The 13,875-nt window shown below is 39.0% G+C and overlaps 1 protein-coding gene across 8 annotated transcripts in view; it reads left to right on the top strand.

Annotated features, from left to right (window-relative positions):
• The window catches only part of LOC134812151 (uncharacterized), a 75,352-nt gene that overhangs the window by 6,968 nt on the left and 54,509 nt on the right, over nucleotides 1-13,875 (top strand). Inside the window, exons 3-12 of one of the 8 annotated variants that reach the window (XM_063819387.1) lie at nucleotides 2,894-2,962; nucleotides 5,593-5,631; nucleotides 6,230-6,341; nucleotides 6,473-6,585; nucleotides 6,879-6,962; nucleotides 7,810-7,854; nucleotides 8,580-8,647; nucleotides 10,460-10,534; nucleotides 11,308-11,380; nucleotides 12,155-12,241. In XM_063819387.1, coding sequence (XP_063675457.1) covers nucleotides 2,894-2,962; nucleotides 5,593-5,631; nucleotides 6,230-6,341; nucleotides 6,473-6,585; nucleotides 6,879-6,962; nucleotides 7,810-7,854; nucleotides 8,580-8,647; nucleotides 10,460-10,534; nucleotides 11,308-11,380; nucleotides 12,155-12,241 — 765 coding nt within the window. Of the gene's footprint in view, nucleotides 1-2,893; nucleotides 2,963-5,592; nucleotides 5,632-6,229; nucleotides 6,342-6,463; nucleotides 6,586-6,878; nucleotides 6,963-7,809; nucleotides 7,855-8,579; nucleotides 8,648-10,459; nucleotides 10,535-11,307; nucleotides 11,381-12,148; nucleotides 12,242-13,875 lie in introns of all 8 variants that reach the window. The other 7 variants (XM_063819385.1, XM_063819384.1, XM_063819383.1 and 4 more) reach the window with 7 other exon arrangements.

Here is a 13,875-nt window from a genome sequence, read left to right as displayed (position 1 = left end):
CGAGCTCAATTGCAGCTGAGTTTGTGACAGATTAGAATGTGTCTCACTCAGCGTGTCCATCGCGCCCACGTGTCCACCCCAACACGGCCGTTCAGGGGTGACACGTGCTCTTCAGAGGTGGGTTCCGGGCTGGTTGTCATGACAATTAGGCTACAATACTGGATTTAATCCTCGTGCTACTGGCTGACAGGATCACAATCGTACGTTTTTAATGCTCAGATTGAGAAGCATTGCGTAGGAGCATTAAAATTATATCAAATGCCACCTTGATAATGTGCAGTCAAAATATGTGGTATGCTCAGTAATACTCTCATCATGAATGGCAATGTTTATCAAGACCTTATCTGAAGAAAACAACAGAGTTTTTAAAGAGATTTCCCAATAAAGTCATCAATAATAAAGTCATTGATAATTGCTGAGGAAAGTTTAGTATTTCTTGCGGTATATAAAGTATTGATTGAAGGCTGCTTGAAAATGGTTTCATACATTCATAATGAATAAACTTCTTCGAACGTTTGAATTTTTTGCTCGGAAGCTACGCGTATAAACAGAATTCTTAAACAAATTATCTCTTTATGCGGAAAAAATCATCCATTGATCTATTCATCAACTCATCGTTCAATGGGCTATATAAATAATACTTACTAAGTATGTATATTATGAGATTATGCAGATTGTGGTAAATACGAAGTATTGATAATCAACTTTTAAATCAACTTTAAAAATCAACTTTTAAATTAAATAAAATTACACTATTCACCACCTGGTAAGCAACGTATTAACATTGGTACTAATAAAATCTTCTTAGTCTACCATAAAGAAAAGTGTTTAATGTTTTGTCCTTTATCATGCTATATATCTACAGCCAAGGAATTTCACCGAGCCAAATAACAATCCTGAGAATCTTTCAGTTAGTCATGCTATTTTAGATACAGTAAACTATCGCTTTGCTAAGCTGCGAGTTTAATAAGATCTACCTTACTCCGTTATAACAACTATTGGAAATGACTGCTTCCTCATCACGTCTCATTCGTTACCATGGTAACGCTCAAAAGCCCAGTTGTAATACCCCTCAGGGTTCTCTACTCGTGAAATGTGTAATGTGTAAAAGATAAGGAGTAAAGATCAGGAATATGGTAATTCTAGCCGTGCTTCGTTATCTCTTATCTGATAAATAAAACGATATATCCGTGTACAAATGGGAGTATCAAAGTCGGTAACCGCGATAACGAAAATAAACAAAAGATAAGCATCTCAGGACAGTGCACGTGTAACCATGGTAACCCTGGGATTGGCCAATAGTGTGTCACGTGACTTTGGTGATCACGTGACTTTGATGATCGACACGGGATTGGTTCATTATCAGTTATCGGAGCATGCCAACTTTTAATTGTGCCCTATTTTCTATTTCGTTCTGCAGCTACCAGTGCGCCGGTGTGTTTGGTAAGAATTCTGATGTTTCCCTTTTATATTCTTGTTATTATATATTAATAATTTCATTAAGATTTATTTAATCATTTCCCTTGCTAAACTTACTGGTAGCAAATTCATTAATGCTGGTGGGGTGTTGTAATGTTCAGTTGATCAGGTACAATAACCGCAAGGTATCACAATCCACTATTCACAATTCTCCAGTTTTCCTTTTTTTAAAAGCTGACTTGAATAGTTCAGTTCTTTAGTAGGACAGTGTACAGTACAATGCAGTATAGTGGACAGTGTGATCATAACAGTGTGATTTCTCGTATCACTAAATGTTTTAAACAATCCCCCTCCAAGTGTGATGATAACAGTGATAACTCTCAGTACCTGAGAGTTGTAACGGTACTGAGACTCAGTACCGTTACTCCCACTATTATGGAGAAAGGTGCAATTTCGCATTTGTTTTTGACCTCTAAATATTGCAATACCTCCCCCCTATATCTCCTCTACTATATAGGTGTACAATACCTCCCCCTCTACTATATCTGTATATAGGTGCACACGTGATGCCCATATAAGGGTGTATAATACCTCCCCCTCCTTTTGTTTATAAGTATGTAGAATTAAATAATTGTAGACAGCTGCAGCTAACACGAAACATTATGTGGTCGTACTATATACTGTATAATATACTGTGCTCAATTAACTTGATTTTCTCAAAAACATAATTCCCACATTACTTGAAGTGCTCCCTCTCTGCAGAGACTTAACACGGTGCACACCGCTACTCCCTCTCTATTCACAATATTTTGACAAGTTGAAATGCTGGTCGTGTCTAACGTATCCAGTTACTTGCTTGCCGGGGCAATGTGACAGCTTGTTGTTGAGGAGCTCACAATTAGTATTGTGTTGCGAGTCAGACAGTGTGAGGAGATGTTGTGTTTACTTGAGGAAGGAGGAGGAGAGAGTTGCAATATAAGTGTTACAGTGTGGCAGTGTGTAATGAAGCGTGATTATCTCATCTATTAAACAATTGCTTTTCTCTTTGTTAAATAACGTAATATGTAACGTCATTAAAACATTGTTTAAATTAACGGCTAAATTATGTAAGGCTCATGAGATAACTTGAAAAATAAAACTGAATTTAATAGAATATTAAAGAATTTTGTTAAGGTGTAATTCCTAACCTTAATTTGAACTTGATTAATACATGTCACTTTAAATTCATTACTGTAATCGGAAATTTATTACATTATCTATGCATTACTAAGGACCTGTTCAGCTTTTACGTTATCATATTTGTTGGAAACAATTAAACAATATTCGTAGCCTGATTATGAATTATTAAATCCTCGTCGGTAATCTGTTAGTGTTACAGCTCCTGATTACTATTACAGTATTACACACCGTAACCTATACGTTAGCCGTCCAATATCGTATTTAATATTTTTAATTACAAAGTGTATAACTTCAGGCTCGAAGGAGATTGGTACCAGCAGTTGTTGGGTTTGACGAGGACGCTCTACCGCCTTCGCCTGAAGAGGTGAGTTAGTTATCATTAAGTGGAGGGGGGAGGGGGGGGGTAGTTCTTATTTTATCTGCTTTTGTATGTAAAAGTGAAGGCAAGTAATCATGAAATATTTCGAGCAGCTTACTGCATAAGTAGAGCCAACAGAGTAAAATGATTTACAAGAAATTCAGATATTTTCCACGAAAATGGGCCGAAATATATAAAATATGTTACTAATATTTAAATTAGCAGTGTGTGAGCGGTGCAATGTGTCCTCTATCTGAGGAGACACATTGAGCTCTTGCTGGTGTTGATTAATAACAACCTCCACAGTCCACAACAGAGAGAGACAACACCATACTCTTTCACACTACTCTCTCAAAAATAGTAATTTGTTTAAACTTTCAACTTCAAAACCTCCGATACTAGCCTACAATACTTGTCTTCGAACCCTCCAATACTTGCTTGTTTGTTTGTCTGTAGAACCCGGCCCCAATCTCGTTTCTGATACTTGTCTCCATATGTTTCGTTTCCGTAAGTTTTGTCCTTTTCAAACTCGATCACCAGTTCCTGCTCCTGATCACGACACTAACTTCCTAAACTACGACTCGTTTGACATGTCCTTCCTGACATTAGAGCGCACTGCTTTGAACAATGATGATGTGCCTACTACAAGGCCTAATACGTCACGTAGTCGCGTGTTTAGAGCTGCTGGTGAGAAGAAAAAGAAGAGAGGAAAACTTATTACTAACAAAAAGGTTTTATGCTTCTGTCTTTACTCTAGTGGCAGGGCATATAGCTGAGCTTGAGTGTTCACTAACATATGACGGACTGATTTCAACTCATTTATTATCAGTATCGATTACTAAAATTACTTACTAAATTACTAATTACTAATCTTGGCGAAACTGGAGAATTATCAGAGCATTCTCAGATTAACACCAATAAACTACTTATTCAATACTGAAAACTTGATTTGTTCCATACTATTCAGTAATCATTCATTCAACTACTTACTTTTCAATTTCTGACTCCAGGGCTATATGATGTATCTTAATTAACTAATTAATTAATTAATCATCTTAATTCGTTTTTCTAGTATTTACGGTAATGCACTATACAAATGTCCGTGAACAGCAAATGTTTATTAATAATCTGGAATCCCTGCTAATTAAATGTCAAAACACCTTCGTGTTGAGCGTTCCATGGCGTGCACTAAATGCTTTGAATATAAATAGAAATTCACTGCCGGCTCTTAGAACGGTCGCAGAGCGGCTCCTAGCCGGCTGTTGGCTGGTTCTCGACTGGCTGTAGAGCGGTGCTGGATATTTGACTCAAAGCCACAGCCCCTGATCACAGTTGATGAGTTGCTGCAATGGAGCATTGTTTGTAATGGTTAGACTGTCAAGCAGTACTGTGTCCTGTTAGCATATTCAATAACAGCTCCAATGTTGTGGTTACAAGCAGTACTGTGTCCTGTTAGCATATTCATTAACCGCTCCAATGTTGTGGTTACAAGCAGTACTGTGTCCTGTTAGCATATTCATTAACCGCTCCAATGTTGTGGTTACAAGCAGTACTGTGTCCTGTTAGCATATTCATTAACCGCTCCAATGTTGTGGTTACATATCAGAGCTTGAGATTTGAACTTCACCATTCTTAGTTTCTACAACTAATGTATTCGCCTGTACACTTGTACTAGAACATTGTTAATATCTCTATTATGACTAAATATAATACTAGTATAATAGCTAGTCAGATTGAGATGATTGCAGTGTGACTATCAACTACTGGTTTTATCGAGATATATGAAGGCAGAAATTTAGTATAGTGGGAGGATAGGTTTATCCAGAACATGCATAATAAGTAATAATATGTGGCATATTTTATGGGATATAAGAATTATCATTGTGAAACTCGTAATATGCACATTATATTGGTAAACTGAGTATTACTCCGACTACTAACTACTAATTTACTCGCCGCTCTGGGTACTTTACCGGTTTATATCAAACCTAGCAGTTAGTAATGGCGGTTTGATATAAACCGGCGGTTTTCTCGTCGGCACCATGCTGTTCTTGTGCATAAAATTGGTTTTGTAGATAAGTGAAATGATGATTGGTAAAGTTAGAATGTGATGGTTTACATTAGACACGTCAAAAACATATCTAAAGTGAACCATTGTTGCCATAGTGCCAAATGTCCTACAATCTTACAACACATTTGAGATGCATGCTAATATCGCCCCTTCAAACATGTGCACTTGATTGCATGGAGTCATTTCAACAACTAGGGTGGCGTTGGTGATTGAATATTTTGATATATTTGCTCGAATGAGAGCATTTTAATTGTAGTGCTATCAAGCATTCCGTATAATCTTTATCTACACGAGGCTTTCAAATAATGGATGGAAAATGTCTCTTCTCAAAGAGTGAGGGAACATTTGGCGACTTTTGTTCTTATCGACGAAAAATATAAATTGAAAATTCCGCTACTCTGTACAACTGAAGTTTTAAAAAGATTTTTGCACAAATATTGCAGTATTACAAAATCTAACTAGTATCGAGCGGCATGCACAACTAAGTTTTGCATTTGAATACTTATCATGAATAATGAAAGGAGAGCGAAGGTTAATCGTACTTTCTTATCTCTACCATTTTCAGGCGTGGCAAAAGGGGTTTGAAAATGCACACAGCCGCCGGGTAAATCTAATTATACACTATCTATACATCTTACTATATATAAAGCGAGACGATATATATATATATATCTGTGCCATTTTACTGACACCACGGCATCAACTTTAACGTGACTTTCCGCAAAAACCGTAAAAGATATACAACTGGAACTTTTTTGGCTGGGTCAAATGCTTTAATGGCCTTCAAATCAGCATGAAAAAATAAAAAATTGGCCAAGGAATAATGATTTTAGAGCCTAAAATTTGGACCCCCAAGTGGTGGCAAAAACGCCAATTAAATAGGTAATAATTATTTTAGTATTTTGAGTCTTGACACCGTTTAGGGTTATATTATACGGGTTCCTGCTAGTGTTTAGAATGGCTGATGAAGCTTATCATTACGTATCCGCTTTTAAAAGGAAAATGCCGCTGGTTGAAATCGGATGTCGTGCATGCTGCTCAATACTTCAACGGAACACGCTACAGTTTTACATGTATTTTATATAAAAAGTTTGGCATCGACAGTACTTCAAGCCGCGCATACGCGCGCGTCCTCTGCATGGCAAGGAAATAAAATGCATGTTTAATTTTGAATTAACATTGAGAAACAAAATTCTTATCAGGGCGAAGGGGACGGATCCGACACTTCCTACGTTAACTTTGTGAGATCCTATCATGGTTCGAGCAGCAGAAGTAGTCTCACTAATAACGGCAAGCCGCAGCAGGCTTGGGAAGGTAAGATATATGAATTATGTACTGAAAACAAAACCAAAAGGGTGAAAGATCTGGCAATTTCACAAGGTGACCATGCTCTTTCTAGATGACGTATTCGCCAGAACCTGACTTTAATTTCACAGCGTCTGCAGATTCGAGTACGACAGGTAAGTTGAAGGGTAATGTGAAGGTGCCTGGCACTGGGGTGAGCGGTAACAGACGGACCTCCAGAGATGAGAACCAGAATTACGAAATCAGCGCCAAGGTTAGATTCTTAGTGTTGCTTATTAACCTGTTAGATTCTTAGTGTTACTTATTAACCTGTTAGATTATTAGTGTTGCTTATTAACCTGTTAGATTATTAGTGTTACTTATTAACCTGTTAGATTCTTAGTGTTACTTATTTGTCAACCTGACACCTGTTCATGTGACATGTTTTTAGTGCAAACATCTGCGTGTGATATGAAACTTAAATTAATTTCATATCTTGTCTAGATTCACAAAATTACAAATTATCTGAGTGTCGATTAGCTTTAAAACCTGACCAAATATCGGCAGGTGCTCCGTGCGGAAGCAAAGACCGGAACAGATAAAACTGAAGAGGATCCGGACCAGACCATCATTAAACCAGTCACAGATCTGGTGAGTTAGTTGCTAGCTAGTCACGTGTTATTTTAGAAAATACTTCACTTGGGAAAAATATCATGTTGCCATCTGGCAAATTAGGACATTCGGGAAATTGTTGTTTTTTAAACGGTGGCCGGAATACATCATTACATCTGCTGCATTTAAAATAATCGAGAAGTGACAAATTGTCTGACCCTGCAACTTTTGATCGTGTTTATTTGTGTGACCTATTTGTGTAACCTATCAGAAGCCTCGGCCCCGAACCGGGAAGGGTCGTCAGTCAGAGATATTAACGGTCAGAGATATTGTAGTTCGTCTGCAATCAGCCCGAGAGGAGCCTCGCCAGGAGGTTCGGCAAGTGGGTCAGAAAAAGGGTCAGAAAAAGGGTCATCAAGAGGTCATTTTGTGTGTGATGATCACTATTCACTGCATCAAGTGATCAAAGTTCCGTACTGTTCATGAATCGTTGCTGTTATTCGTTTGTAAGCTGACTGAACGCTATTGATTATCAAGTGTTATTATCATGTAGTTACTTCGTCGATTGGAAGCACTGAAGATTATATTAATCGCTCTCATAAATTCTTAGTCTTGATTCAGGCATATGAAAACTCATCAATTTGCAGAAGGTATTAGACAAATGATCAATCTATACGCAACCTGTCTTACCTTCGATTGATTACCATTGCTTTTAATTGATTACAATTGCATTTAATTGATTACAATTGCTTTTGATTGATTACCACTACTCTTGGTTGATTTCCGAAGCCAACTGCATGAAATCTTGATTCAAATAATACAAATTCTCTTTACCAGTTTTGAGCTCGATCTTGTTTAACCTCAAAGTGACACTTTCCCTTCACAGGGTGATATCAACGGAGCGGAGGAAACGGCAGCTCCTGAAGATACGGTATGTTTCTAACAGACAAACAGACAAACAGACAAACAGACAAACAGACAAACAGACAAACAGACAAACACACAAACACACAAACATACAAACATACAAACAGACAAACAGACAAACAGACAAACAGACAAACAGACAAACAGACAAACAGACAAACATACAAACATACAAACTTTTAAAATGAACCAGAATCTTTCCTGTGTGAACCTTAAGAAAAGCTAATTCCCAATAAGACGGCGTGAGACTGACCAACTAAGCCCATCTCCTGTATTACACTTCCGACATACTCGAGGTCAAGGGTCGCTGACTATTGAGTGAGATTAAGTAATATTCGACAAGCTTAATCTTAATTTGCTCCGTGCATGAGATAACCTTGGCCTTTCTCCGAGTTTGGTATTATCTGTTTGAGTAGTTTTATGTACTTTTCCTTATTATCTCGCGTTGTTTAAAATGTTTTTGATCCAACTTTGACCGATGTAGAATATTGAGCTCCAGTCGAATAAGAACCATACACACAAAAAACAAGACTTCAACTATGGACATTCATCTGATCCATTTGAGAACCAGCCGCCATCACATGGTTTCTTAGTTAACTGTTAAATTCGTTTGCTATTAAACTTACCCTGAGTAGATATTTACTTTCTAAATTATTTAATTTCTCATAACCTGCTACCCCTCAGTAGTCAGTAACCATAGTAACCAAAGTAACCATAGTAACCCCTCAGCTTGGAATCCTGAACCTGTACGACAGATCAACGCAAACTGGGAAACATGGTTCAAGTGCTCTAGAGAGGTAAGTGCTAGCTCGTCAGTAGCTGTACAGGTATGGGAATAAGGCGGTAAGTGCTAGCTCGTCAGTAGCTGTATAAGTATTGGAATAAGGCGGTAAGTGCTAGCTCGTCAGTAGCTGTACAAGTATTGGAATAAGGCGGTAAGTGCTAGCTCGTCAGTAGCTGTATAAGTATTGGAATAAGGCGGTAAGTGCTAGCTCGTCAGTAGCTGTACAAGTATTGGAATAAGGCGGTAAGTGCTAGCTCGTCAGTAGCTGTATAAGTATTGGAATAAGGCGGTAAGTGCTAGCTCGTCAGTAGCTGTACAAGTATGGGAATAAGGCGGTAAGTGCTAGCTCGTCAGTAGCTGTACAAGTATTGGAATAAGGCGGTAAGTGCTAGCTCGTCAGTAGCTGTACAAGTATTGGAATAAGGCGGTAAGTGCTAGCTCGTCAGTAGCTGTATAAGTATTGGAATAAGGCGGTAAGTGCTAGCTCGTCAGTAGCTGTACAAGTATTGGAATAAGGCGGTAAGTGCTAGCTCGTCAGTAGCTGTATAAGTATTGGAATAAGGCGGTAAGTGCTAGCTCGTCAGTAGCTGTACAAGTATGGGAATAAGGCGGTAAGTGCTAGCTCGTCAGTGGCTGTACAAGTATGGGAATAAGGCGGTAAGTGCTGAACGTCCCCCAGGCCCCAGCTTCTCCCCCCGCTCAAGCTAGATCCACCCGGCCCCCAACGGTTGAGCAAGTATGGAGGCTCAAGTTAGATCCGCCCGTTCAACAGCAGCCCAGTCCATTTACCTGGTTGAATCTGCAAACTGTTTATTCTCTTATCGCAAGCATTCATTCAGCCATTTTTATATGAGTATATGGACTGACATTTTCCAATTTTCGTAGTCGCGCACTTATTAATCCCCTTTCAGCGTCGGACCATACTGATTTTGTCATGAACTGTTGATGAAATAACAGTGCTGTACCATGCGAGGACCATTATTGCATCCCACATCCCAGGCAGAACTGCTGCATTATTGCAATGTGTGCTTTCTGTAATCGTCACTCAGGATGTTGACTTTACCGAAGTTACAGTTTTTAGCGCTCTGTGTGGTAAATGATCAGCCCACGTGTGGTAAATGATAAGCCCACGTGCACAAGGTCAGGATCACGTGGTGGTAACCTGGCAGGTTGCCATGGTCACGTGGTTATCAACCCGGCGGGCTGCTCCAATATGTGACTCTCTAGCTGCTGAGAGGCTTGTTTACCTTTGCTTCACTCGATTTACTGGGGCTGACACGTTTTATAGTTCAATGAGTAGTTTCTGAGCAGGTGGTACTTGTAGGCTGATGGTTTATGTGCCGGGAAAGCATTAACTAATTAACATTTAGTTAGTATTCGCGGAAAGCCTAAGCGCTTGTAAGGATAATGGACACCTGCGAAGATCTGGGCCACACTGGAGACGTTTTTATCGTTTTATTTTGTTTTACCAAGTTAACCGTTATTCGGTAGAGTGTGACGGTGTGTGATGGGATGGGCTTGTTAACACTAGCGTCAAGTAGTTCCCTCGCCACTCCCCAGTCCCCACTTACAATACTTAAAATAATTATATTTCGTTGGTGTCATAGGGCTGCTTCTCTGCTTCTTACGCATGTGGCTATTATTTTAGTTATTTTGCTAATACTGTACATCTACTGGTCGGTTGCTACTTGACCAGTCTATAATCCCTCACTATGCGACTTATGGTTGATCGGTTCTGGAGTTGTTGACTTCTTGTAACGGTGTTTTAGTTGACCATTTGTTTTTCCCCCGTTGTTTCTGTAAAACTAACATGCCCTCTTACCAGGAGTTATGAACAGGCAGCACAAGACAGATCTCAAATCACAAAATGCGACAAAGGCGTCCAATCTAACCCTCCCAGGTATGAGTTCAGTTCTATTTCTAGTGATTTGATTGTGACTATACTACCCATACTACCTGTGACTATACTACCTGTGACTATACTACCTGTGACTATACTACCTGTGACTATACTACTTGTGACTATACTACCTGTGACTATACTACTTGTGACTATACTACTTGTGACTATACTACCTGTGACTATACTACTTGTGACTATACTACTTGTAACTATACTACCTGTGACTATACTACCTGTGACTATACTACCTGTGACTATACTACTTGTGACTATACTACCTGTGACTATACTACTTGTGACTATACTACTTGTGACTATACTACCTGTGACTATACTACCTGTGACTATACTACTTGTGACTATACTACCTGTGACTATACTACTTGTGACTATACTACTTGTGACTATACTACCTGTGACTATACTACCTGTGACTATACTACCTGTGACTATACTACCTGTGACTATACTACCTGTGACTATACTACCTGTGACAGTGTGACTATACTACCTTGTCAGACTTTATTCTAGTGATGTGACTATACTACCTTCATCCCTACCTTGTCAGACATTAATTGGACTTTGGATGGCCTAGCGTTCATTTTAATGTCCGTTCGAAATTATGTCTGTTCACGCTCCGGTCAAATAACGTCCGATAAAGTAGTACTACTTACTATCTATATCATTCTGTTAGTGTTAGTTCGTTGCTCATATTTATCCATTGTATAAGAAATATCACAGTGCCAACTTACTAAACACTACAATTTCAGGTTAGCAAAACCGAGTCCTTCCAAGTCAGACTTCTTCCAGAAAGACAACCGAGAAGAGGCTCTAACTAACAAGGTATATACCAGTAGATACTGAACCAATAATACAGTGCCAGTAGATATTATCTGCAAAAGTAGAATATATATCTGCGATTAGTGGTAAACATGTTGATGGTCGCCATAAGATGAGTTAATTACAGCTATCTAGAGAACTACTACTACTGCAGTATCGAGTATAGTACATAGTATTCAGTATTATATATAAGCTATTGTCGAAATAGTAGTAGTATTATACTATTAGTGAAATCGCCATTGCCTCTTAAGCTTAAAGTTAACGTCCGCTAGGGACCGTCCGCTAGGGACCGTCCGCTAGGGACCGTCCGCTAGGGACCGTCCGCTAGGGACCGTCCGCTAGGGACCGTCCGCTAGGGACCGTTCGCTCTTTACCCTTTAAAACCACTTGAAAACCGCGTACTCATAATTTGTGGAACTTTTCCAACAAATTACAAAGAATTTAATGTAATTGTAGGAAATTACTCGAGCCGATCTGTAACTGAATTATCATACAGAAATAGCTAGCGTTCCTCTTTAGCAACTGTATGCAAAGGAATTAGGATTGGTGAATTGGCCGCCTCTGTGAATTGAAACCATAGAATGAAGCCTGGCAACCGCTATTAAATTACTTGTGTTTTGAAATTGTTCTAAAAACCTATCTTGTTGTCAGGATGCAATTTGGAAATTTCGTTCTTTTCTTTTTTGAAATCGTAATTTTTGATACTGTTAAGAGAAACAACTCCTGTTATAATAGTAAATCAATGACTGATCAAACATCCGAATTACGTAGGTACAGTCGCAGGTAACGAGCAAGCTCGGGAAGAAACAGCGCAAGGCCTCGATAATCTGCACAGCAGACCTCACTGGACCCAAGTTTAAAGAGGTAGGTTATTCTTTAACTTTTAATTTTGGTGGATTGTTATTATGCGAGCAGCCCCCATCTTCTCGACCTGTTCGTCAGTAGCATTCACCAGCTGTATACATATCTCACAATCTAAGAACTGTAGACACATGATTTGTAAGTCTCATGATTTGATGTTTCTTTCAATTTCTGATTGTTTCTGAATAGACTCAGTGAAGACAGAATCTAATGGAAGTAAATAGCTGAATAACGTATCGACATTTGTACGTCATACTCATATTCTCAAATTATTATTTATTATTATTTATAAATAATTTGAGCCCGAAGATGGCGTCGACGCCGAAAATTTGCCCACATTCCTAACGTCCTGTTTCATTTGTCCTTGTCTCTTTCAACCGGATATTATCCAACTATCAGTATTTCATCATGATACTAATAAACAGCGGACTACTCCAACATTTGATATAGTATCACCTTAATAACACCAGAATGTGTGTGTGTGTGTGTGTCTGTCTGTCTGTCTGTCCGTGTGTAATTTCCGGTCGGTTATACAAAAAAAACGGTAAGAGTTACGGGACTGATTTTTTCGGTATAGTGTCGACAAAACTCTGATGAAGCCCATAGGAAATTTTTTTTAAAATCGGCCGGTGGTAAGTGGTTTTATTGATGGTTTTGTACCACAAATGTTACATAAAGTTGCTTGAGCAGAACGGCAAGAGTTACGGGGCCTGCTCTCTCTTTCTCTCGCTCTCTCTCATTACTGTGTAATATGTTATCTGCTGCATTTAAGTAGCGTCATAATTGGATTAGCCCGGAAGATTTGCTGTAATGTTATACCTTAAGCTTATTAGGGGAGGGAGTACTGTTAGTGTTTGGGGTCTGTTTGGACTGCAGAGAGAGAGAGAGAGAGAGTTCATACGACAATGTTATGCGTGTTTTCAAATATAATATGCGGGTGTGGTGCGGAGTTAACAAGGGTTAATTTCTATAACGATTTAAGCGGTTCAGGACGGGAGTGATGAGGTGTAATACTCGGTGTTCAGACCTTATGATCATGGAATGTGGTGCCTAATAATGATTAAATTATCCACAAGAAATAACTGATTATGAGATTATTGTTTAAGAAACTATTGGGTCACCTAATGCGGGTTTTGACTCAGCGGGTAATTACTCCTACCCTTTTTAACTGCGGCAGTGAAATCCCGGCCGTAGGCCGGGTTACACTAGTAGGTAATTAATATTATAAATATATGCGAATATAACATAGGTAATTAATCATATAACTCAACAATATACAGATTCCAGACGATCTCAACATGACAACGTTTGAAAAAGTTTATCACACTAATTTCACAGTCTATCCACTCCAACAATTCTAATTTCACAAACCCCTCACCTTTACCAACCCCTCAGTTCACAAACCCCGCACCTTTACCAACCCCTCATTTCACCAACCCCCACCTTTACCAACCCCTCATTTCATCAACCCCTCACCTTTACCAACCCCTCATTTCATCAACCCCTCACCTTTACCAACCCCCCATTTCACAAACCCATCACCTTTACCAACCCCTCATTTCATCAAACCCCTCACCTTTACCAACCCCTCATTTCACAAACCCATCACCTTTACCAACCCCTCATTTCATCAACCC

The sequence above is a fragment of the Bolinopsis microptera genome, chromosome 3 (assembly GCF_026151205.1).
Source record: "Bolinopsis microptera isolate Bmic1 chromosome 3, MBARI_Bmic_1.0, whole genome shotgun sequence".
In the NCBI taxonomy this organism is placed as follows: domain Eukaryota; kingdom Metazoa; phylum Ctenophora; class Tentaculata; order Lobata; family Bolinopsidae; genus Bolinopsis; species Bolinopsis microptera.
Note: the sequence above shows the minus strand (reverse complement) of the source record. Positions and strands in the feature narration are given on the sequence as shown.